This window comes from Scyliorhinus torazame, chromosome 6 (genome assembly GCF_047496885.1).
Source record: "Scyliorhinus torazame isolate Kashiwa2021f chromosome 6, sScyTor2.1, whole genome shotgun sequence".
Classification (NCBI taxonomy): domain Eukaryota; kingdom Metazoa; phylum Chordata; class Chondrichthyes; order Carcharhiniformes; family Scyliorhinidae; genus Scyliorhinus; species Scyliorhinus torazame.
In genome coordinates this window covers 75,394,776-75,421,869 of record NC_092712.1, presented here as the reverse complement: position 1 = coordinate 75,421,869, position 27,094 = coordinate 75,394,776, and the positions used below count along the sequence as shown (strand labels likewise).

Sequence of the window (27,094 nt, the reverse complement as noted above, 5' to 3'; positions counted from 1 at the left end):
CTGAACCATTGAGGCAGCCCAAAATAACTATCTTTACAGTTCAATGCTGCAATTAAAAAAAAAAATCACGAGTAGCTAGTTGGAACGCTGCAGTTATCACAATTTGGATTTTGCAAATGTGAATGTTTTCATGGTATAATCATAGAACATAGTTCATAGAATTTACAGAGCAGGAGGAGGGCATTCGACCCATCGAGTCTGCACTGGCTCTTGGAAAGAGCACCCCACGCCTTCACCCTATCCCCGTAACCCAGTAACCCCGCCTAACCTTTTTTGGACACCATGGGCAATTTATCATGGTCAATCCATCTAAGCTGCACGTCTTCGGACTGTGGTAGGAAACCGGAGCACCCGGAGAAAACCCATGCAGACACGGGGAGAACGTGAGACTCCGCACAGACAGTGACCCAAGCCGGGAATCGAACCTGGGACCCTGGAGCTGTGAAGCAACTGTGCTGCCCATAATCGTAGATTGTATCTCATGTAAAGTTCATTCCTGATTGGCGAAGAGAAACATTAAGTTCCCCAAACAAAACTCAAACTCAGTCGAGTGTTCTTGTGAAGCAACAGCAGCAACGTGCATTTATATGGCACCTTTAACATAGTAATAATGGCTGGGAACCAATATAGCTTAGCATTGTAATTTTAAATATTTGGAGTAGTGGACGAACCGGGAGTGCAGGAGGCGAAAGAGGCCGGCATTCTGGCCTTTGCGTCCCTAGTAGCCCGGCGAAGGATCTTGCTAATGTGGAAGGAGGCGAAGCCCCCCAGCCTGGAGGCCTGGATAAATGATATGGCTGGGTTCATAAAGTTGGAGAGGATTACGTTTGCCTTGAGAGGGTCTGCGCAGAGGTTCTACAGGCGGTGGCAACCGTTCCTAGACTATCTCGCGGACCGTTAGAGGAAGGTCGGTCAGCAGCAGCAGCAACCTTGGGGGCGGGGGGGTGGAGGGGACGTCCTGGGAGGGGGGGGGGAAGGGGGGGGAAAGGGGGGACTGCCTGGGAGGGTGGATGAGCAAGAGATAACATGAAGGGTTGGGGAAACTGGCACGTACGGGTGAGGGCCAGTGTACAAAGCTGTGTAAAAATATCATTTTGCCATGTATATATCTTGCTCTGCGCAATTTCTCTTTTTTTTTTGTTACGGGGGGGGGTGGGGGTTATTGTTTGTAAGGGAGAAAAATTGTGTTAAAAAACTTTAATAAATATATATTTTTTTAAAAGCATAGTAATTTTAATAATCTTTATTGTCACAAGTAGGCTTACATTAACCCTGCAATGAAGTTACTATGAAAAGTCCCTAGTCGCCACATTCCGGCACCTGTTCGGGTACCCGGAGGGAGAATGCAGAATGTCCAAATTACCTAACAAGTATGTCTTTCGGTACTTGTGGCAGGAAACCGGAGCACTCGGAGGAAATCCACGCAGACACGGGGAGAACATGCAGACTCCACACAGACAGTGACCCAAGCTGGGAATCGAACCTGGGGCCCTGGCGCTATGAAGCAACAGTGCTAACCACTGTGGTACCGTGCCGTCCCATTGTGTGTGTACCTACACCACATGGACTGCAGCAGTTCAAGAAGGCAGCTCACCAACACTTTCTCAAGGAAAGCTAGGGATGGGCAACAAATGCTGGCCTTGCCAGTGACACCCACATCCCATGAATTAATTTTTTTTTAAGAAGAGCACAGGGGTAATGGGCGATTGAGACTTGGTGCAAATAAGGACACTGATAGCAGAACTTTGGGTGACTCCAAGTTTATGTAGGGTTGGAAGGTGGAAAGTCAATCGGTACAGGATTGGATAATCAAGTCTAGAGGTGACAGAGACATGGATGAGGGTCGCAGCAGTAGATAAGTTGAGACAGCTCTGAATATTATCCCGAGGAGAGTTTTGTGGTAGTGAAATGAAATGGGGTCGAATGGAACATAACGGGCAGAATGTCACTTCAGAGGCCTTACCCATTGTGTAATTTCCTGCCAACCCTGTACCAGCGGATTCTCCTTTCCCCGAATGTGCTTTCCACAGAAAATCGACGGATTTGTCAAGGTGCCATTCGCAGAAACTCTTCAGGGTTGTTCTCCCAAACTTACAGTTGAAACCGGGCGTCTCGTCGAAGGGATAGAAGCCACCTGCAATACAGACAGTTCATAGAGTTGGAGGAAGTAGTGTAGCCATCTCAGATGGCCACCTGCAAAGGACCATGGGAATTATGACCAACACAGGATTCAGACAGACTCAGAGCTTGTGTGTGTATTTGCAACCCAGATAGCTAGACGCGATGCTTGTTTGCATTCTAATGGCCCATTTCCCCAGAACAAAAGAACTGTACTCAGGTAACCGATACAGATACAGACTAATCGGCGCCACTCCCTTTACTCAGGGAACCCAAACAGCCAAGGTCAATGACCGCTATGGACACGCCCAGCCATCAACCCGCCCCTTTATTGGCCAAAATCGAAGGCAGTGATCGAAGCCTGTCGAATTATTGGGTCCAAGTTAAGGACCGGCCCAAAGAGCGCAAAATCCCAGAGGGATAAGAAGAGACACAGCCGTATGCTTGGTCTCTCTTGGATCCGGCCTATGCCAACCCAAGTGCAGCATAACGACCAGACAGACAAGTTCAAGACCAACAAGCACTACCAGACGGATGAGTCCAGCAGAAACAGAGCCACTTCTTCCACCCAGCCATTCAAGATCCGGACAAAGGCCTTGTCCATTTGCATAGAGCCAGTTGCCCTGAAGTTAAATGTAGGTTATTGTAGTTGTTAGGTGTAGTTTAACTTATAGTGTTTTGTGTTGCATGTTGAAGTAATCCTTATGTGTAATTAAACCATCTTTGAACTTGAACTGACTAACTGGTTGTGTGGTCCTTTGATCAATATCCGGTAAAGCCTTGTGGTGGTATCATTTGATACCTGGCGACTCTAAAGAGCATCATTATTAATTGCCAACATTATTCCGGTGCCGATTGGCAACAGTAGGTATCAGTATATACGGCCACACTGAAGAGAACGCAGGCTATGAGATACCTCATTCACGGTGAATGTTACATGGTCTCCCAAGGAACCCTGCAGTCATCGATCTGATTTTGTAAACACAGCTCAATCAAGGATGAGCATGATTTCTGCCCACTCACAGAAAGGAGGCTGAGTGTCTTTAATGTCAAGTGTAACCATGGCAACCACAAATAGATCTGCGGCACAATTTCAACGTTATAGATTTTGTATTGCCACTATGCTGGTTTTCCCTGAAAGCTTTAACTTGCCTTTTCCTTTTATTGGGGCACCATATTTACATGATGTGAGTGAGGCTTTCTATTATTCTGCTCCAAAACTGCAGTTATTGAGACGGGACAGGCCAATTGTAATAATGGGTACACGGAGGGCTTGCTGTGAAAGGCTATAGCATTGTCACACCCAAGGAAGTCCAAATTCAATTCATGATGCAGTTATGATGCATCTAAGAAGCACAATTTAAGTGTCATGCACCCAGTGTCAAAGCAAGAAAGTGTGAGGTGATACATTTTGGTAGGAAGAATAGGAAGCGGCAATACAAGCAAAATGATACAGTTTTAAAACGGGTACAAAAGCAGGGACACCTGGGGGCGCTTGTACACAAATCTTTAAAGACAGGAGGATTGGTTAGCAAAGCAGTTAATAAAACATTTGGGATACTCGCCTTTATCAATCAAGGAGAGGGAATCTTAGCTCCTCAAAATCAGTGGCTTGAGATCAGACCAGAGATTGGAATTCAAAAGATCGGAAACAGGACCTGAACCCACTTACTTACGATTTTAATGGAGGTGGAGCGAGGGGTGGGTGACCAAACAGCTCGCAGGAGGGGGATTGATCATTTAAGTATTATAATGAGGCTGCACGCCTCATTTCAACAATCGTTCTAATTTCAATTCATGTTGTTGGGTTTCCCAGACCTCGTGAAATCTGGCAGATGAAAAGAGGCAAGGGGGGCTGAATTCGTGAGGTCAACACTTTTGTTAGTGGACCTGGAGGAGCGGGGATGTTCTCCCCCAACCCCACCTGATTCAGAAAACCTGACCTGACCTGGCTGCCTCCCTTTCCCCTCCATCATTGGACATCCCAACAACCACTGAATTCAACCCCTGACTACCATCGGAGGACTCCTCCACCCCCAACCTTTGGCAAAAATCTCTCCCTGTGATTGGAACCACCCCCCAAACCACCATCTCTGTGGTTATTGAACTTCACCCCTATCCAATTAGAATATTTCCCACAACCTCGTGATTGGACCATTCTTCCATCATCTCTACCACCAGCACGCTCATACTCCGAAACCTGCCTGTTCTCAGGCCAACCTTGTGCTATTGGTGTTCCCATCTGACTAATCTCCAGCAGGAAGGATACCTTCCGTCGTGTTGTCTGGCGCTACCACCGTGCTAAATGGGATAGACTTTGAGCAGATCTAGCAACTCAAGACTGGGCATCCATGAGGTGCTGTGGGCCATTAGCAGCAGCAGAATTGTACTCAACCACAATCTGTAACCTCATGGCCCGGCATATCCTCCACTCTACCATCACCACCAAGCCAGGGGATCAACCCTAGTTCAATAAAGAGTGTGGGAGGGCATGCCAGAAGCAACACCAGGCATACCGAAAAATGAGGTGTCAACCTGGTGAAGCTACAACACAGGACCACTTGTGTGCCAAACAGCGTGAGCAGCAAGTAATAGGCAGAGCTAAGAGATTCCACAATGAACGCATCAGATCTAAGCTATGCAGTCCTTCCACATCTAGCCGTGAATGGTGGTGGGTAATTAAACAACTCACTGGGGGAGGAGGCTCCACAAATATCCCCTTCCTTAATGATGGAGGAGCCCAGCACATCTGTGCACAAGACAATGCTGCGGCATTCGCAACAATCTTCAGCCTGAAGCGCCGAGTGGATGATCCATCTCGGTCTCCTCCGGAGGTCCACAGCATCACAGATGCCAATCTTCAGCCAATACGATTCACTCCACACGATATCAAGAAACAACTGAAGGTACTGGATAATGCAAAGGCTATGGGCCCTGACAATATTCCGGCAATAGTACTGAAGACTTATGCTCCAGAACTTGCTGCACCCCTAGCCAAGCTGTTCCAGTATAGCTACAACACTGGCATCTACCCGGCAATGTGGAAAATTGTCCAGGTATGTCCTGTACACAAGAAACAGGACAAATCCAATCCAGCCAATTTCCGCCCTATCAGTCTACTCTCCCTCATCAGCAAAGTGATGGAAGGAGTCATCAACAGTGCTATCAAGCGGCACTTACCAATAACCTGCTCACAGATGTTCAGTTTGGGTTCCGCCAGGGTCACTCTGTTCCTGACCTCATTACAGCCTTGGTTCAAACATGGACAAAAGAGCTGAATGCCAGAGATGAGGTGAGAATGACTGCCCTTGACCTCAAGGCAATATTTGACCGAGTAAGGCATCATGGAGCCTTAGCTAAACTGGTGTCAATGGGAATCAGGGGAAAAACTCTCCACTGATTGGAGTTATACCTGACACAAAGGAAGATGGTTGTAATGGTTGGACGTCAATCATTTCAACTCCAGGACATTACTGCAGAAGTTCCTCAGGGTAGTGTCCTAGGCCCAACCATCTTCAGTTGCTTCTTCAATGACCTCCTTTCCATCATAAGGTCAGAAGTGGGGATGTTTGCAGATGACACACAATGTTCAGCACTACTCACACCTCCTCAGATAATAAAGCCGTCCATTTCCAAATGCAGCAAGACCTGGACAATATCCAGGCTTGGGCTGGCAAATGACAAGTTACATTAACGCCTCACAAGTGCCAGACAATGATCATCTCCTATGAGATATCTAACCATTGCCCCTTGACATACAATGGCATTACCATCATTGAATCCCCCAATCAACATCCTGGGGGTCACCATTGATCAGAAACTGAACTGGATTGTCTATATTAATATTGTGGCTACCAGAACAGGTCAAAGGCTAGGAATCCTACGGTGAGTAACTCACCTCCTGACCCCCCCAAAGCCTGTCCACTCTCTACAAGGCACAAGTCAGGAGTGTAATGGAATATTCTCTACTTGCCTGGATTGGTGCAGCTCCAACAACACTCAAGAAGCTTGACACCATCCAGGACAAAGCAGCCCGCTTGATTGCCCCCCCTCCCACAAACATTCAACCGCTCCACCATTGATGAACAGTGACAGCCGTGTGTACCATCTACAAGATGAACTGCAGGAACATGCCAAGATTCCTTAGGCAACACCATTCAAACTCTCGACCACTACCATCTAGAAGGTCGTTCAGCAGATTCCTGGGAACCTCACCACCTGGGGGTTCCCCTCCAACACTCACCATCTGTTTCGGAAATATATTGCTGTTCCTTCACCAGTACTGGGTCAAAATCCTGGAACTCCCTCCCTAACAGCACTGAGGTTGCCCCTACACCTTAGGGACTGCAGCGGTTCAAGAAGGCAACTCACCATCACCTTCTGAAGAACAACTGGGAATGAGCAATAAATGCTGGCCTAGCATCCCGCAAATGAATACATTTTTAAAAATGCCAATCAGGCTGGTTCTATGTGGGGGAACCATACTGATAAAATTTAAAGATACCCTGTGCAGCAGGACATTTAGCCCCCCATCTCCCCCATCCGTCCCACCCCACTCAGGATTCCTCCCCAGTTCCCAGCCAAAATCTAGGCCATAGAGTCCATAAAACAGGAAATTATGATAAGTCCATCTGAAACTCCATTTTGGATCTCTGTGGAATATTGTGTCCAATTTTGGGTACCAGGTTTTAGGAAGGACATAAAGGCTTTGGATAGATTCCAGAAGAGTCTCTCCAAAATGGTTCCAGAGTCAAGGGATTATAGTTATGTGGATAGAATTCAGAAGGTGGGGCTGTTCTCCATTGAGCAGACACATCCAAGAGGAGATTTGATAGATCTGTCTAAAATCATGAAGAGCAAATATAATGAAACTGTTTCCAGTGTCTGAAGGGTTAATAAGCAGAAGGCACAGGTTTAAGGGGATTAGCAAAAGAATCAGAAGTGACCATGAGAAAAAGCTTTTTTAAGCCACGTGTTATTAGGATTTAAAATGCACTGCCTGATAGGGTCATGGATATAAATTCAACAGTAGCCTTAGATACTATTTGAGTCTACTATTCCAGTTCTTTTCCCACACCTAATAATGCACTAAGGCAGACTTTTGTCTGGTTCCATAGCGAGTAATTCCCAGAACAGGTCGCTAGTCTGTCGCCACAGGCTTATAGTTAGAGTGTGTCACTCCACATCAAGTGTGGTTAACCGGGATTCTCTCCCACTCTTAACGTGAGCCATTGGCTGTCGGAAGGATTTACGGATTAACACACTCAGCCTGTTTGGCCTGGTATGAATGAGACCATCCTTGGCCATCAAGTCTTGGGGTGGGACTCAAATCCGGAGCTTCTGGCTCAGAGGCAGGACACTGCCCACTGCACCTTAACACCTCCTTGACAGTACTTTGGTACTATAACTATCAGAATGAGAAAAAAACTGAAGGGCTCTGAAGAGAGTGGAACTAACACGTGGGCAGCACGGTAGCATTGTGGATAGCACAATTGCTTCACAGCTCCAGGGTCCCAGGTTCGATTCCCGGCTTGGGTCACTGTCTGTGCGGAGTCTGCACATCCTCCCCGTGTGTGCGTGGGTTTCCTCCGGGGGCTCCGGTTTCCTCCCACAGTCCAAAGATGTGCAGGTTAGGTGGATTGGCCATGCCAAATTGCCCTTAAGTGTCCAAAATTGCCCTTAGTGTTGGGTGGGGTTACTGGGTTATGGGGATAGGGTGGAGGTGTTGACCTTGGGTAGGGTGCTCTTTCCAAGAGCCGGTGCAGACTCGATGGGCCGAATGGCCTCTTCTGCACTGTAAATTCTATGATAATCTATGATAAACGGATTCATCTTTGAAAGAGCCAGCATGGATACGATGGACTGAACGGTCTCTTGAGCACTATTCAATTAGTCCGTATTGTACAATCAACAAAATTCTTCGATCATATAAAAAAAACGGAAATGAGACCAGCGGATTACTACATTTTTCTTCAACTGTTTATAAAATTGCCTCCTCAAGGTAACATTTTAATTAGCTTCAAATGTTACTGATGTTAATTCATCCCAGATTCTAATAACCATTTGTGTGAAACAAAGTCATCTTCAATACCTCCCCTTTAATGCTTTTAGTGCTAAATCTAATTTATGTACCCCCATTACTGATTTACTGATCAGTGAGAAAAATATCTTTCACTTTTTATGTTCAAACCCTGTCAAAACTTTGATTGGATCTCCGTTGACCTTCTTCCTTTAGTGATTACAGCTCCTCACAATCTCCCCGGGCTGTCGATGGTACAGTGAAAGGATCGCTTGACAGTTTCCTGCAGCACAGGCTCATAAATCTGGACCAATTTGCTAAGGGACCACCAGGAAAATAGTCCCTATAAATAGGCAGGAGAGAATTCCTGCAGCCTCTCTGGGTAACAATATTGTGCATGTTAATGAAGAAGAGTTTCACTGTTCAGTGTTACTTGCAAAATTCTAAGCACATACTTGAAAATTTAGGAATGAGATGGCTGACAGTAAGAATTCTTCGGGTGAGGATATAAATCAGAAAGCCAAGGTTTGCTCATTTGGCTGGATCTAGTGAAACTGCAGGCATAATAAATGTTACAGGCCCCGTTATGCCGGATTGGTTGTAAGCAAGCCAGGAAATTAGAGGGGAGCCATATCAGGATGGTTCCTGGATACATTTCTGCCACTGGAGATCTTTCCCATGGATTGTCTGGGATTGGTTCAGCTGCCTGTTCCCAATCAGATGGCACCAAATTACACTGGTCAATTCCCAATTAGAGGCAGAATGACCGCAACCGCGGGCAGAATGCCCTGAACCATGGGCAGAATGCCCCCAACCAGGGGTAGAATGCCCCCAACCGCGAGCAGAATGCCCCCAACCAGGGGCAGAATGCCCCCAACCACAGCCAGAATTGCCCCAACCACAGGCAGAATGACCGCAACCAGGGGTAGAATGCTCCCAACCATGGGCAGAATGCCCCCAACCAGGGGTAGATTGCCCCCAACCATGGCAGAATGCCCCCAACCAGGGGTAGAATGCTCCCAACCATGGGCAGAATGCCCCCAACCAGGGGTAGAATGCTCCCAACCAGGGGTAGAATGCTCCCAACCATGGGCAGAATTCCCCCAACCATGGGCAGAATGCCCCCAACCAGGGGTAGAATGCTCCCAACCAGGGGTAGAATGCCCCCAACCATGGGCAGAATGCCCCCAACCACAGCCAGAATGCCCCCAACCATGGGCAGAATGCCCCCAACCAGGGGTAGAATGCCCCAACCATGGGCAGAATGCCCCAACCAGGGGTAGAATGCCCCAACCATGGGCAGAATGCCCCCAACCACAGGCAGAATGACCGCAACCATTAACAGAATGCCCCCAACCATGGGCAGAATGCCCCCAACCACAGCCAGAATGCCCCCAACCACAGCCAGAATGCCCCCAACCATGGGCAGAATGCCCCCATCCACGGGCAGAATGACACCAACCATGGGCGGAATGCCCACAGCCACAGGCAGAATGCCCCCAACCATGGGCAGAATGCCCCCAACCACAGCCAGAATGCCCCCAACCACAGCCAGAATGCCCCCAACCATGGGCAGAATGCCCCCATCCACGGGCAGAATGACACCAACCATGGGCTGAATGCCCACAGCCACAGGCAGAATGCCCCCATCCACAGGCAGAATGCCCCCAACCATGGGCAGAATGCCCACAGCCAGGTGCAGAATGCCCCCAACCACGGGTAGAATGCCCCCAGTCGCATGCAGAATTCCCCCAGCCAGGTGCTGAATGTGCCCAGCCAGATGGAGAGTGCCCCCAGCCCATGTACAGATGTCCCTAGCCAGGAGCAGAATATTCCCAGCCCGTGTGCAGAGTGCCCTTGGCCTGGAGCAAATGCCCCTAGCCAGATGCAGATGTTACCGTCTCCCCGGGGGAAGTTTGCAGGTGTAAGAAGCTGGAGGCTCCATGTCGCATAAAATGGTTACAGCACAGGAGGAGGGCATTCGGCCTGTCATGCCTGTACGCGCTCTCTAATGGAGCAACTCAGCTGGTTCCACTCCCCCCTGCCTTTTCCACAGAGCCTCAAAAATCCAGATAATGATCCAGTTCCCTGACAGTGCATTCAGATCCTAACCACTTGCTGAAAGTTTTACCTTATATCGCCTCTGCTTTATTTTTAGCAAATCACCTTCCATCAGCATCCTCTGGTTCTTGACTCTTCCACCGATGGGAACAGTTTCTCCATTTCTACTCTGTCCAGACCCCTCATGATTTTCAATACCTCAAGCAAATCTCCTCTCAACGTTCTCCTCTGAGGAGAACGATCGGCCGCTGCATCGCCAATCTATCCATGTAACTGCTGCTGTTCATATGTACACTCGTTTCTATTGTGGAGTAAAACTTCTGTCAAACAAACGATCCAGTTATCAGGAATTCACAAATAAAATATTTTTAAAGAATTCTATTGCATAATTAACAATAAAGAAATAGGACTGGTGATCCTGTTGGGTTTCACTGGTTACATCAACACCCGTTGCACAATATCAGTGTATCCGGTGCAAAAGGTCAGGGTATTTTAAGCACAAATTGTATTCAGTGCAACCCCTGTTTGTGCCTTCTATTCCTCTAATTATTTTAATATCTTGCTAAAAACAGGAGCTGTCCACAAAACTAGCCCAGAATCAGCAACATTGAGAGATGCCACGAGTTAGGTTCATCTCCAAGGCCTTGGTGGAAGTTCCAAAAATTAACCTGGTTCTTGTAGGCACAGGGGCATGAATAGAGATGTTAGGAAAGTCTTTGAATGATTTAAAAATATATTTACCTCAGGAACTGATTAGTGAACCCCAGTCTAATTAAAAAGTAGCATAGCATATTCTTAAAAGGTCATTTTCAGCCATTTGAAATCAAGTTACTCCCAAGATGGTGGATTGTCAAGAGTGATTTATGATGCTTTTTTTTTGTGATGAACCCATTTTCAGCTGCAGTGACTGACAGCAGTTTTTAAAAATTACATTTTAAAATGTTGCCTGATTGCATTATGTCATGGCGTGTTTGGCGATATGCATATACATTTGAGTGGAAACCTGTGGGGGAGGGGGAGAAACTTCAGAACGGGCACAATTTGCACTGTCCCATTGACCAGGTCGTGTGTACGAGAGGCCACAACCTGACTCTGGGCCAGCGGAAGGGTTTCCCCTCCACCCCAATAGACCTCCAGCTTAGATTTTGTTAATTCTTTCACTAATGTGCAGCCCAGTGAGGGAGCCTCCATTTGATGTAGTGGTTGGGACTTCAGAGGCGGAATTCTCTGTTTTCTCTCTGCAGCGGCTGTTCACTGGATGACGGGATTCTCTTTTCCTGCCATTTGTCAATGGGATTTCCCATTGAAGCCACCCATGCTGCCAGGAAAACCGCTGGCGGGGGTGCGCTGCCAGCGGGAAAACAGGATCCCAATGGCCAGAGAACTCTGGCCCAGAGCTGCTGGCCCTCTGATAGTGCCTGGAGCATTGAGAGCCCATCGTCATCATTAATTGGACAGTGAACAAGGAGGCAGGCAAGATGGATACTGCCTGTGTGAAGACTGCGGAGCTGGTCTCACTGCTGGTAAGTACAGACTCAGGACACCCATTTGCTTCCGAGTCCAGAAACCCATTGGGAAAATCAAGGTCATCATGACTCAAAGATTTTCTACTCTAATGTTCTTTATCCTCTGATTTAAGACCGATGCATTCTGAGTGAAAAAGTATGTATATAAAATGAATGCTCTCAGAGGGCCGTGAGTCTTTGGAACTCCCTTCCTCAAAAGGCAATGGAAGCTGAGTCACTCATTGCAGGATTCCTAGCCTCTGACCTGCTCTGGTAGCCGTAGTATTTATATGGCTAGTCCAATGCAGTTTCTGCTCAATAATAACCCCCAGGATGTTGATAGTGTGGGATTTAGAGATGGTGGTGCCATTGAATGTCAAAGGGTGATATTTAGATCCTCTCTTGTTGGAGATGATCATTGCCTGGCACTTGTGTGGTGTATATTACTGGCAAGGCCAGCATATGTTGCCCATTCATAATTTCCTTGAACAGAGTGGCTGGTTAGGCCTGTTTAAAGAATGATTTTTAAAAAAAAATAATATTTTATTGAAAATTTTTGGTCAACCATCACAGTACATTGTGTATCCTTTACACAATAATATAACCGTATAAATAACAATGACCTGTTTTATAAACAAAGAATAAATAATATATAACAAAAACGAAAACTAAAACTAAATGGCAACTGCCTTGTCTCAGATAAACACTCTCCAAAAATATGATTTAACAGTCCAATATACAATAATTTATAGCAACGACCTATACATATTATACATATATATTAACAACCCTGAGAGTCCTTCTGGTTCCTCCCCCCCCCTCCCCCCCTCCCCCCCTGGGCTGCTGCTGCTACCGTCTTCTTTTCCATTCCCTCTATCTTTCTGTGAGGTATTCGACGAACGGTTGCCACCGCCTGGTGAACCCTTGAGCCGATCCCCTTAGGACGAACTTAATCCGTTCCATCTTTATAAACCCTGCCATGTCATTTATCCAGGTCTCCACACCCGGGGGCTTGGCTTCCTTCCACATCAACAGTATCCTGCGCCGGGCTACTAGGGACGCAAAGGCCAAAACATCGGCCTCTCTCGCCTCCTGTACTACCGGCTCTTGTGCAACCCCAAATATAGCCAACCCCCAGCTTGGTTCGACCTGGACCCCCACTACTTTCGAAAGCACCTTTGTCACCCCCACCCAGAACCCCTGTAGTGCCGGACATGACCAGAACATGTGGGTGTGATTCGCTGGGCTTCTCGAGCATCTCGCACACCTATCCTCTACCCCAAAAAATTTACTGAGCCGTGCTCCAGTCATATGCGCCCTGTGTAACACCTTAAATTGAATCAGGCTTAGCCTGGCACACGAGGACGATGAGTTTACCCTACTTAGGGCATCCGCCCACAGCCCCTCCTCAATCTCCTCCCCCAGCTCTTCTTCCCATTTCCCTTTCAGCTCATCTACCATAATCTCCCCCTCGTCCCTCATTTCCCTATATATATCTGACACCTTACCGTCCCCCACCCATGTCTTTGAGATCACTCTGTCCTGCACCTCATTCGTCGGGAGCTGCGGGAATTCCCTCACCTGTTGCCTCGCAAAAGCCCTCAGTTGCATATACCGGAATGCATTCCCTTGGGGCAACCCATATTTCTCGGTCAGCGCTCCCAGACTTGCGAACTTCCCATCCACAAACAGATCTTTCAGTTGCGTTACTCCTGCTCTTTGCCATATTCCAAATCCCCCATCCATTCTCCCCGGGGCAAACCTATGGTTATTTCTTATCGGGGACCCCACCAAGGCTCCCGTCTTTCCCCTATGCCGTCTCCACTGTCCCCAAATTTTCAAAGTCGCCACCACCACCGGGCTTGTGGTGTATTTCTTCGGTGAGAACGGCAATGGGGCCGTCACCATAGCTTGTAGGCTAGTCCCCCTACAGGACGCCCTCTCCAATCTCTTCCACGCCGCTCCCTCCTCTTCTCCCATCCACTTACTCACCATTGAGATATTGGCGGCCCAGTAGTACTCACTTAGGCTCGGTAGTGCCAGCCCCCCCTATCCCTACTACGCTGTAAGAATCCCTTCCTCACTCTCGGGGTCTTCCCGGCCCACACAAAACTCATGATACTCTTTTCGATCCTTTTGAAAAAAGCCTTCGTGATCACCACCGGGAGGCACTGAAACACAAAGAGAAATCTCGGGAGGACTACCATTTTAACCGCCTGCACCCTCCCTGCCAGTGACAGGGATACCATGTCCCATCTCTTGAAGTCCTCCTCCATTTGTTCCACCAATCGCGTTAAATTTAACCTATGCAATGTACCCCAATTCTTGGCTATCTGGATCCCCAAGTAACGAAAGTCCCTTGTTACCTTCCTCAGCGGAAAGTCCTCTATTTCTCTGCTCTGCTCCCCTGGATGCACCACAAACAACTCACTTTTCCCCATGTTCAGTTTATATCCTGAGAATTCTCCAAACTCCCGAAGTGTCCGCATTATCTCTGGCCGGGTCCGCTACATATAACAACAAATCATCCGCATACAGGGATACCCGGTGTTCTTCTCCTCCTCTAAGTACTCCCCTCCACTTCTTGGAACCCCTCAATGCTATTGCCAGGGGCTCAATCGCCAGTGCAAACAATAATGGGGACAGAGGGCATCCCTGCCTTGTTCCTCTATGGAGCCGAAAGTATGCAGATCCCCGTCCATTCGTGACCACACTCGCCACTGGGGCCCTATACAACAGCTGCACCCATCCAACATATTCGTCTCCAAAACCAAATCTCCTCAGCACCTCCCACAGATCATCCCACTCCACTCTATCAAATGCTTTCTCGGCATCCATCGCCACCACTATCTCCCCTTCCCCCTCTGGTGGGGGCATCATCATTACCCCTTGCAGCCTCCGTATATTCGTATTCAGCTGTCTCCCCTTCACAAACCCAGTTTGGTCCTCATGGACCACCCTCGGGACACAATCCTCTATCCTCATTGCCATTACCTTGGCCAGAATCTTAGCGTCTACATTTAGGAGGGAAATAGGTCTATAGGACCCGCATTGCAGCGGGTCCTTTTCCTTCTTTAGGAGAAGCGATATCGTTGCCTCAGACATAGTCAGGGGCAGCTGTCCCCTTTCCTTTGCCTCATTAAAGGTCCTCATCAGTAGCGGGGCGAGCAAGTCCACATATTTCCTGTAAAATTCAACTGGGAATCCATCCGGTCCCGGAGCCTTCCCCGCCTGCATGCTCCTAATTCCTTTCACTACTTCCTCTATTTCAATCTGTGCTCCCAGTCCCACCCTTTCCTGCTCCTCCACCTTGGGAAATTCCAGCTGGTCCAGAAAGCCCATCATTCTCTCCCTCCCATCCGGGGGTTGAGCTTCGTATAATTTTTTATAAAATGCCTTGAACACTCCATTCACTCTCTCCGCTCCCCGCTCCATCTCTTCTTCCTCATCCCTCACTCCCCCTATTTCCCTCGCTGCTCCCCTTTTCCTCAATTGGTGGGCCAGCAACCTGCTCGCCTTCTCCCCATATTCATACTGTACACCCTGTGCCTTCCTCCACTGTGCCTCTGCAGTACCCGTTGTCAGCAGGTCAAATTCTACGTGTAGCCTTTGCCTTTCCCTGTACAGTCCCTCCTCCGGTGCCTCCGCATATTGCCTGTCCACCCTCAGAAGTTCTTGCAGCAACCGCTCCCGTTCCCTATTCTCCTGCTTTCCTTTATGTGCCCTTATTGATATCAGCTCCCCTCTAACCACTGCCTTCAGCGCCTCCCAGACCACTCCCACCTGGACCTCCCCATTATCATTGAGTTCCAAGTACTTTTCAATGCACCCCCTCACCCTTAGACACACCCCCTCATCTGCCATTAGTCCCATGTCCATTCTCCAGGGTGGGCGCCCTTCTGTTTCCTCCCCTATCTCCAAGTCCACCCAATGTGGAGCGTGATCCGAAATGGCTATAGCCGTATACTCCGTCCCCCTCACCTTCGGGATCAACGCCCTTCCCAAAACAAAAAAGTCTATTCGCGAATAGACTTTGTGGACATAGGAGAAAAACGAAAACTCCTTACTCCTAGGTCTGCTAAATCTCCACGGGTCTACTCCTCCCATCTGCTCCATAAAATCTTTAAGCACCTTGGCTGCTGCCGGCCTCCTTCCAGTCCTGGACCTCGACCTGTCCAGCCCTGGTTCCAACACCGTATTGAAATCTCCCCCCATTACCAACTTTCCCACCTCTAGGTCCGGGATGCGTCCTAGCATACGCCTCATAAAATTGGCATCATCCCAGTTCGGGGCATATACGTTTACCAAAACCACCGTCTCCCCCTGTAGTTTGCCACTCACCATCACGTATCTGCCCCCGCTATCCGCCACTATAGTCTTTGCCTCAAACATTACCCGCTTCCCCACTAATATAGCCACCCCCCTGTTTTTCGCATCTAGCCCCGAATGGAACACCTGCCCCACCCAACCTTTGCGTAGTCTCACCTGGTCTATCAGTTTCAAGTGCGTTTCCTGTAACATAACCACGTCTGCCTTAAGTTTCTTAAGGTGTGCGAGTACCCGTGCCCTCTTTATCGGCCCGTTCAGCCCTCTTACGTTCCACGTGATCAGCCGGGTTGGGGGGCTTTTTACCCCCCCCCTTGTCGGTTAGCCATCCCCTTTTTCCAGCTCCTCACCCGGTTCCCACGCAGCTGTGTCCCCCCCAGGCGGTGCCCCCTCGCCCATCCCACCCCATACCAGCTCCCCCCTCTCCCCAGCAGCAGCAGCCCAATAGTTCCCCCCTCCCCCCCCCCCACCCACCCCCCCGCTAGATCCCTCACTAGCGTAGTTACACCCCCCATGTTGCTCCCAGAAGTCAGCAAACTCTGGCCGACCTCGGCTTCCCCCCGTGACCTCGGCTCACACCGTGCGACGCCCCCTCCTTCCTGCTTCCCTATTCCCGCCATGATTATCATAGCGCGGGAACCGAGCCCGCGCTTCCCCCTTGGCCCCGCGCCCAATGGTCAACGCCCCATCTCCTCCACCTCCTTTCCTCCCCCCACCACCTCCTGTGGAAGAGAGAAAAGTTACCACATCGCAGGATTAATAACATAAAACTCCTCTTTCCCCCCTTTTTGTCCCCCTCTTCACCCCCCATACTCGCCCCACCACTTTGTTTCAAACGTTCTTTTTTTTAATAACCCGCTCATTCCAATTTTTCTTCCACGATAAAAGTCCACGCCTCATCCGCCGTCTCAAAGTAGTGGTGCCTCCCTCGATATGTGACCCACAGTCTTGCCGGTTGCAGCATTCCGAATTTTATCTTCTTTTTGTGAAGCACCGCCTTGGCCCGATTAAAGCTCGCCCTCCTTCTCGCCGCCTCCGCACTCCAGTCTTGGTAGACGCGGATCACCGCGTTCTCCCACTTACTGCTCCGAGTTTTCTTTGCCCATCTAAGTCCTTAAAACGGAGGAATCTCACCACTATGGCTCTAGGAATTTCTCCTGCTCTCGGTCCTCGCGCCATCACTCGGTATGCTCCCTCCACCTCCAGCGGACCCGCCGGGGCCTCCGCTCACATTAACGAGTGCAGCATCGTGCTCACATATGCCCCGACGTCCGCTCCCTCCGCACCTTCAGGAAGACCAAGAATCCTTAGGTTGTTCCTCCTCGTGTTGTTCTCCAGCGCCTCCAGCCTTTCCACACATCGTTTATGGTGTGCCTCGTGCATCTCCGTCTTCACCACCAGGCCCTGTATGTCGTCCTCATTCTCGGCAGCCTTTGCCTTCACGACCCGAAGCTCTCGCTCCTGGGTCTTTTGCTCCTCCTTTAGCCCTTCGATCGCCTGTAATATCGGGGCCAACAGCTCCTTCTTCATTTCCTTTTTGAGTTCTTCCATGCAGCGTTTCAAAAACTCGTGTTGTTCAGGGCCCCATATTAAACTGCCACCTTCCGACGCCATCTTGGTTTTTGCTTGCCCTTCCTTGCCGCTGCTCTGAAGGATCCACCGCAATCCGGCCACCTTCCTCTCCTTTTTTCATCCGTATCCAGGGGGGATTCCCTTCTGGTTTACCGCACAGTGTTTTTAGCCGTTAAAATTGCCGTTGGGGCTCTTATTAAGAGCCCAAAAGTCCGTTCCACCGGGAGCTGCCGAAACGTGCAACTCAGCTGGTCATCGCCGCACCCGGAAGTCCTTTAAAGAATGATTAAGGGGCAGCACGGTGGCGCAGTGGGTTAGCCCTGCAGCCTCAAGGCGCCGAGGTCCCAGGTTCGATCCCGGCTCTGGGTCACTGTCCGTGTGGAGTTTGCACATTCTCCCTGTGTTTGCGTGGGCTTCGCCCTCACAACCCAAAGGTGTGCAGGGTAGGTGGATTGGCCACTCTAAATTGCCCCTTAATTGGAAAAAATGAATTGGGTAGTCTAAATTTATTTTAAATTTTTTTTTAAAAAGAGCGATTAAGTGTCAACCAAATTTTGCGTGTGTCTGGAGTCACATGCAGGCTGGACCAGATAAGGATGGCAGATTTCCTTCCCGACAGGACATTACTGAACCAGATAGGTTTTTTCAACGATCGTTTCAACTGTCACCATTACTGAGACTAGCTTTCAATTCCAGATTCATGAGCTGAATGTAAATTCAACCAACTGCTGTGGTGAGATTTGAACTCCTGTCCCCAGAGCATTAGCCCCAGAGCATTAGCCTGGGTCTCTTGGTTACTAGGCCAGTAACATAACCACTACACCACTGTCTCCCCCTAGTATTGCTTTCAGAGAGCTGGCACAGCCATGAAGGGCTGAATGGCCTCCTTCTGTGCTGCAGATCGTACTGAGGTATTTTATCAGTTGAGCCAGTTTAGTAACTTGAGGAAGCAAGTGAAGGTTGAACATTCATTTATTTTTAACTATATAAAAAGGACTGCACGAAGCAGCATTTCACTCCCAGTACAATCCTTGCTGGGAGGACTAAATCTCTCTAGGCCCTGTTTTGGGCCTGCTTTTATATCAATGCATAATAAGCCCCAGGCAGGTCACCTCCACCCCCTATCTGGGGAGCTCGTTCTCCATGAGGCCACAGGAAGACCAATAATGGTTTCCCCGTGGTCCTCATGAGGGTTATGACAGCCAGTAACTGGCTAAATTATTGGGGCATACACCAGGGAGACCTGGCCTATTCTGAGGCTCATACCTCATTTATATAGAATTGCTGAGCAATTCACCGAAAAGGGGCATCTTGGTGTCGCTCACTGGATTTTGCCAGTGCAAAATTGGGCAGCTCCAGGTGGGAGCAGCAGGGGTGGTGGTGGTGGTGGTGGAGGTGGGGGGTGGGGGTGGTTGGGGGGGGGGGGGGGGATGGTGGATGGAGAACAGGGACACAATTAGAGCTGGAGCAGTCATAGCCTGGATTTGTTTCTTTGTGGGATCCCACTCATTGCTGTCCTACAGAAATAACTGCTGCACCTCACTTTGAGGACCACCCCTTATTGGCTAGCAGGCTCTGGCGAGCAGAGCGAATGATCCTCCCAGGAAATTGTGAAATGGACACAGTAGGACCTCAGGGTAAATCAGTGGCTTTCAAACTTTTTTTCCTGGGACCCACTTACCAGCCAGCAGGGTTGTCCTTGAATCACCATGCTTAGTATTGAAATGCGTTGAGGTTTTGAATGTTTTAAACTTCCCTGCGTATAGCACACATGGGCTTTGCATTCTTATTTGCAGAGCCACAATTAACAAAGCCGTAGCTCAAAAAATCATCTTTATACTGCTTTGTTCCCGATTTCAGTTTCTCCTCAATGGGTTGTTCACCAGAGGCCCTGGAGCTCTGCATACAGCTCACATCAGCACTGCGTTGTCCTGCCATGCACCTTCCTGAGAAGTTCTTTCCAGCAATTTCAATTGTGAGATCCTGGGGCGAAATTCTCCCGAAACGGCGCGATGTCCGCCGACTGGCGCCCAAAACAGCGCCAATCAGACGGGCATCGCACCGCCCCAAAGGTGCGGAATGCTCCGCATCTTTGGGGGCCGAGCCCCAACATTGAGGGGCTAGGCCGGCGGCGGAGGAATTTCCGTCCCGCCAGCTGGCGGAAACGGCCTTTGTTGCCCCGCCAGCTGGCGCGGAAATGACATCTCCGGGCGGCGCATGCACGGGAGCGTCAGCTGACAGTTTCCCACGCATGCGCAGTGGAGGGAGTCTCTTCCGCCTCCGCCATGGTGGAGACCGTGGCGGAGGCGGAAGGGAAAGAGTGCCCCCACGGCACAGGCCCACCCGCGGATCGGTCGGCCCCGATCGCGGGCCAGGCCACCGTGGGGGCACCCCCCCGGGGCTAGATCGCCCCCCCAGGACCCCGGAGCCCGCCCACGCCGCCTTGTCCTGCCGTTCAAAAGGTGGTTTAATCCACGCCGGCGGGACAGGCAATTTATCGGCAGGCCGGAGAATCCAGCGGGGGGGACCGCCAACCGGCGCGGCCCGATTCCCGCCCCCGCCGAATATCCGGTGCCGGAGACCGACCCGGCGGGGGGTCGGAGAATGACGCCCCAGGTCTGTTTGTGTCTCTGGTTCTCTCTTCCTTATTACAAAATGACCCATCTTCAGTTCTTCACACAGTTTTCTATTGCTTGCTTGCTGGCAACTCCAAAATGGAGGAATCTCTCCTTCATGATTTCTCTCCCAAAGCACCGACGTACAGGACGCGTGATGTCGGTGCACGTGCCGGGCGAATGATCTCTCTGCCATTGCGTCTGGTGGGAAGACTCAATCGATTGTATTTAAAGCCCGGTCGTGACTGGCATGCTCAATTTAAAAGCCAATTACGGCCGGCATTCTTAAAAGCCGGTCGCTGACGTTAGATGCTTCTCCCACAGTTGGGAACTCCGTGACTGATTGCTCCGCGACCCCCCTACACCCACCCATGACCCACCAGCGGGTCGTGACCCTGAGTTTGAAAAACCCTGGTGTAAATGTATCCACAATGCTCCTGCGGAGTTACACGATGCCTCGGCTGCCTATTAAACCAGCGGCCGGGTAGGTGCAGATCGGGCAAAAAAAAATGGTCAGTCTACTGCCCTGTGATGTCAATCCCTGTACCCACCTTCCCCCTTCCTCCCACTCTCCCAGTTTCTGCTGGGTTGGGAGAGTTCATCACAGCCAGCCCCCGGCCCTCCCTCACATCTCTTCTAGTCAGACTGACTCCTTTATCTCAAGATAATTAATTTACTTCACTCGCTGGAATATTGCTCCTCCAGAAATCTGCTGGTCAAATTACCAGAAATTTCTGGAAACTTATGTAATAAGAGATATATTTAACTTAAAAAGCATTAAATTATTTCCATCAGAAGCTGCCAACTGCAAAACAATTTAGTTTCCATTCACCTTCAAATTAAAAAGTGAAGGAGCTCCGCTATCATCTGTATTTTAATAGATTTTCCCCCTTAAACAAGTAATAGATTATTTTTAATGCACCATTAATACAATATAAAGGTCGACCTACAGCAAAATCAATTTGAAAGCTAGATGTTTCTAAGTATTTCATTTTAAATATCAGACGTTTCCAGTTAAAATATATATTAGTGACCGTGTTACCATTATCTTTAGAAATCTGTAAGCAGAGTCTCTTTAGGGCATAAGGTGACATGGCAATTGGAAAGTAGTCAACGAGAGGACTAGATCTGTAACAGGAGCCGACAATTCCCCCCACTTGGGTTGTCGATAGTGCTGCAAAAAAGGTGTCCCAATGGGTTAGGTAGTCCTTGTTGAGCAAGCTGTGGGAATCGTCATGCTAACCTTTGGGGTCTGAGCTGAGTAAACCTAAGTGGTGCACAACCCCTAAACCTTGGCTAATGCCGACCTGCCGACCTGCTCCTAATCTCAGTGGACACAGGGTAAGAGAGTGTTCCTACAACTTGCCTTTCAGACGGGGCTGCGTGGGGGATTCCCTGGAAATATTGACACATTCCTGATCATGCCCTGGCCTAACTTCCAAAAAAAACAACCATTAGCTACCCAAAAGATAACAATGGTGTCACGACAAGCGTTACTTTTATTGGTATACTGTGTGGGTAAGTCAACAAACATTGAAATCTGATGACAGAAAGACAGAAAGCTAATGACCTCCTGACCCCTGAGATCCCACTGGGGAGCCATCAGGTCCCAGGACTGTAATTTGTAAAGTTATGCCTTTACTGGTGAGAGTGTGTACCTCATATCAGGTGAACAGGGACTGTGTATGAGTTTCTCACAGGCTTGATTTGGAGATTTCGAAACAAGCCGTTGTGTTTCTATGTGTCAGAAACACATGCGGCATATTTATGTTACAACAAGCATCCCATACTGATCAACAGAATAGTCGGTTCAGGATTCCGCCCCCCCAGCCCCCCACCCCACCCCCAACCCCTCCCAATTTCAATTTGTAACCAAACTATGGGGCAGATATGTTCATTTTTGAGACTTTAGTGCCAACCTTGCTGTTCAGTGGAAGCAGAGGGTTGCTTAAGATGTTACTGACTGCCTTAAATAGAGGACAGAGGGAATATCTCATAAACCTGTCTGCTTACGGATGCTAATTTCTAGATTTACATACTTTGGCACAAAGGATATGTCCAACTCTCGATTATAATTGCTATCAACACCTTGAAGAAAATTACCATTAAAAATAGGTAATTTATATTCAGAAATACTGACTAATTGAAGGTATGAGCCTTTTTTTTCGCTAGTGTGCTGAGAATTGCGTGTGCTTTGTTTGATTGTCCATATAAAAGCAGAGTCCCATCCTTGTCCCTGGGGAAGTGCGGCTCTCTCCTCCTCTACACTTGGGGGCAGTGGAGAGCTGGTATACAAGTTTCTCAGGCTCCTGCTGAAAGAATGTGAATTGACTTGAGGGTCGCACATGCACATTTCATAAGCGGTTAGTTGTTTGTTGAAGTGAAGCAAGGAGCCTGGCAAATGGGGCAGACTGCTTTACAATTCTGGTAAGTCTAGTTGAAATTTGAAAGTGCCTTGAGTTACGCTTTTATCTCACCAACCACACAATTGCTGCTTCTGGCACATCAGCACCTAATTACGAATGTTAAAAAAAAACTTGCAAACATTTCACAGGTCTGAAAATGAGCTCCTTAAACACTGAGATGCATTGATTTGCAGCTATTTAGATTTTCACTTCAAAAAGTGGAGTTCAGGCAGTCACTGCCCTCCTGTCATGAACAGATAGCCTCTGTACTTGTTGGTTCAAGCAGCCTTCTGAGACTTGAAAAAAACCTCCTGACCATGGCCTGACCCAAGATCTGATGCAGAATCCTTAGTTCATGTTGCAACACTTTGAAAATAACTCCCTCCCCCACACTCAAAAAAAGGTCACTGCTGGTCAACATGGGGGGTCATCTGCTGCATGGTAAATGACTTGCTTTCATTTTGCAGACGATTTCAGAACAGCTTAAAGGCAGGCAGTTATTATTTAATCTGATTGTAAACTGAATAATACATCCCTGGCGGAAGCGATGAAAAATAGAGTATCCCCCAGGAATGAGCTCTTTTGGCATCCAGTGTAACCGCTGGAATCACATTGTGCAGTGGACTGCTCCAGGGACAAAGTTGAACCTCCCTGAAGACACATTGATACCCCTTTCATGACTTTGCCTCAGTTATTAAAGGGGGAGTGGATGCTGGGTCTGTCAATGTGAGTTTGTCTCAGAATTCCTTTGTTTTTCTTGCTGGAGAAATTGGTATTTCATTCAAAATAATTTCATCACTAACTATCTACAAGGTTATAGAACAAAGGACAGCACAGGACAGGCCCTTCAGCCCTCCAAGCCCACGCCGATCATGATGCCTGTCTAAACTAAAATCTTCTGCACTTCCAGGGTCCGTAACCCTCTGTTCCCATCCTATTCATGTATTCGTCAAGATGCCTCTTAAACGTCGCAATCGTCCCTGCTTCCACCACATCCCCTGGCAGCACATTCCAGGCACTCGCCAACCTCTGTGTAAAAAAAACTTGACTCGCACATCTCCTCTAAACTTTGCCCCTCGCTCCTTAAACATATGTCCCCCTGGAAAAAAGTTTCTGACTATCCACTCTCCATGCCACAGATAATTTTATAACAATAATCGCTTATTGTCACAAGTAGGCTTCACTTAAGTTACTGTGAAAAGCCCCCAGTCGCCACATTGTTTGGGGAGGCCGGTACGGGAATTGAACCCGCGCTGCTGGCCTTGTTCTGCATTACAAGCCAACTGTTTAGCCCACTGTGCTCACCCAGCCCCTCGATATAAACCTCTATCAGGTCGCCCTTCAGCCTCCGTCACTCCAATGAAAATAATCCGGGTTTATCCAACCTCTCCTCATAGCTAATACTCTCCAAACCAGGCAACATCCTGGTAAACCTCTTCTGCACCCTCTCCAAAGCCTCCACATCCTTCTGGTAGTGTGGCAACCAGAATTGTATGCAATGAACCAGAATTGGACTCAGTCAGAACATCAGGACAGAGTTACAGCTCCACTCTGAGGTGCTTCTCTTAGTGCGTGATATCACTATGATATCTCCTTACACACATGCTCAGCAGCTATCATTAGCGTTTACCCTGTATTCTGATGGTGGGAGGTGGATTTTCCGTAACCGTTCGCCCTGGGCCCAAATCCCGTTACGGCCGCTAATTTGTGCGAGAGGGCCATAGCAGGATTTGCGCGGGGTGATCTCAGAGTGATATCTTCCCCCACCCCCCTCCCCTGCCTACCAGTGATGTAATCAGGATCATGCCCTCTGATTACCACAACATGCATGCATTTAAATCTACCTAAACGACATAACGCCATTTATTCCGAGAATCATTACTGCTCTTCAGCAGTCGAGATGGCCATGTCAGGGGCATGGAGGCCAGTGTAACCCCAGGGTGGTCAGGGACATGGCAGGGCAATGCCAACCTGGCATTGCCAGGGGGCGGGGCTCCAGGGAACCCATGGGGGAGTTCCCACTATATGGGTGTGGTAGTCACCACTGTTTGTATATATTCCGTATATGAGATGTAATACGGTAAGGCTCCTGTACTACAGGTGCGGGGGTAGATCCCTGCCTGTTGGCTCTGCCCAGTAGGCAGAGTATAAATGTGCGTGCTCACCGAGCTGCAGCTATTTCGGCAGCAGCTGTCGGAGGCAACACGTCTCTGCGTAATAAAGCCTCGATTACTCTCTACTCTCGTCTCGTCGTAATTGATAGTGCATTAATTTATTAAGCAGAGATTTTACAGCGATGGACCTTTGCATCAAGCCAGGCCACCTGCAGCTGCACCCTCAAGCAGACAATGCCACGTTGGCCTTCGACCACTGGCTAGCTTGCTTTGAAGTCTACATTGGATCAGTGACAGAACCACCCTCAGAGGCACAGAAACGACAGATCCTGTACACACGGTTGAGCTCTGATATTTTTCCCCTTATCCGGGATGCGCCCAACTACACTGAGGCCATGGCGCTTCTGAAAGAGTACTACACACGGCCGATCAACAAACTCTACGCCAGGCACCTCCTGTCCATGCAGCAACAACTCCCCGGTGAGTCATTGGAAGATTTCTGGCGTGCCCTGGCGAGGTACTGCGATTGCCAGGCAGTTTTGGCCGTTGAACATTCCGAACTCCTAATCAGGGACGCTTTCGTTACGGGCATAGGGTCGGCGTACATCTGCCAGCGCCTCTTAGAAGGGGGTACGCTCGACCTCGCGGCGATCAAGAAACTCGCGACCTCGCTAACGGTAGCCTCCCGTAATGTACAAGCGTACGCCCCCGACCGCACAGCGACCCCATGCTGGACATCGTGGACCCCATCAGCGACCGCCCCCAGCCAACCCCAAGCCTGCGCCGCGCGGCAGCCAGCCAACCCCGGGGGGCCCAAGTGCTATTTCTGCGGGTAGACAAAGCATGCCCCGCCAGTGCTGCCCGGCGAGGAGCGCACTCTGCAAGGCCTGCGGGAAGAAAGGACATTTCGCTGCGGTGTGCCAGGCCCGGTCGATCGCCGCTGTAACCAGCCCCATTGTTCCTGCACCCCCCACATGCGACCAGTGGGTGCTGCCATTTTCGCCCCCACAACCCAAGTGCGACCCATGGGCGCCGCCATCTTCCCCTCATCAGACCTCGTACGGCCCATGGGTGCCGCCATCTTTAACGCCGCCCACCACGTGCGCCGCCATATTCGCCGCCATTTTGGATGGCGCCTCAGGAACCCTGCTCGTCGGGCACCTCACCCGGCCACTCACAGCCCGCAACTGCCGCCGACCAGCCCGGGGCCCACCAACACCAGCCGCAGCTCGCCTCCATCACGCTCGACCAGTCCCGGCCACACAACCTCGCAACCGCGACAACGACGGTGAAAGTCGATGGCCACAAAACACCTTGCTTTCTCGACTCCGGGAGCACGGAGAGCTTCATCCATCCCGATACGGTAAGGCGCTGCTCCCTCGCGGTACACCCCATTACCCAACAAATCTCCCTGGCCTCCAGATCCCACTCTGTGGAGATCCGGGGGTACTGCACCGCCACCCTCACCGTCCAGGATGTGGAGTTCAGCAACTTCCGGCTCTACGTCCTCCCCAACCTCTGCGCAGTCTTGCTACTCGGCTTGGACTTCCAGTACAACCTCCAAAGTCTAACTCTGAAATTTGGCGGGCCCCTACCACCCCTTACTGTATGCGGCCTCACGACCCTTAAGGTCGACCCACCTTCCCTGTTTGCGAACCTCACCCCGGATTGCAAACCCGTCGCCACCAGGAGCAGACGGTACAGTGCCCAGGACAGGACCTTCATCAGGTCGGAGGTCCAGTGGCTACTGCGGGAAGGCATCATCAAGGCCAGCAACAGCCCCTGGAGAGCCCAAGTGGTAGTTGTAAAGACTGGGGAGAAACACAGGATGGTCATTGACTACAATCAGACCATCAATCAGATTGCACAGTACCGGGTCTTCTCTTCAGTGGACCTGAAATCTGCCTACCACCAGCTCCCCATTGCAAGGCGGACCGCCAATATATGGCGTTCGAAACAGACGGCCGCCTTTACCACTTCCTTAGGGTTCCCTTCGGCGTCACTAATAGGGTCTCGGTCTTCCAACGGCAGATGGACCGAATGGTTGACCGGTACGGACTGCGGGCCACCTTCCCGTACCTGGATAATGTCACCATCTGCGGCCACGACCAGCAGGACCAGGACGCTAACCTTTCCAAATTTCTCCACACCGCCAAACACCTGAACCTAACGTATAACAAGGAGAAGTGTGTGTTCAGCACCAACCGCTTAGCCATCTTTGGCTATGTGGTGCAAAATGGAGTTCCCGGACCCGACCCCGATCGCATGTGCCCCCTCATGGAACTCACCCTCCCCCACTGCCCCAAGGCCCACAAACGATGCCTGGGGTTCTTCTCATACTATGCCCAGTGGGTCCCTA

At 49.7% G+C, this 27,094-nt stretch overlaps 1 protein-coding gene across 3 annotated transcripts in view; it reads right to left on the bottom strand.

The window, feature by feature from the left end:
* The window catches only part of nrp1a (neuropilin 1a), a 314,669-nt gene that overhangs the window by 10,391 nt on the left and 277,184 nt on the right, over positions 1-27,094 (bottom strand). For all 3 annotated transcript variants that reach the window (XM_072508335.1, XM_072508337.1, XM_072508336.1), the window contains exon 14: positions 1,964-2,134. In XM_072508335.1, the coding sequence (XP_072364436.1) occupies positions 1,964-2,134 (171 nt within the window). The remainder of the gene's footprint in view (positions 1-1,963; positions 2,135-27,094) is intronic.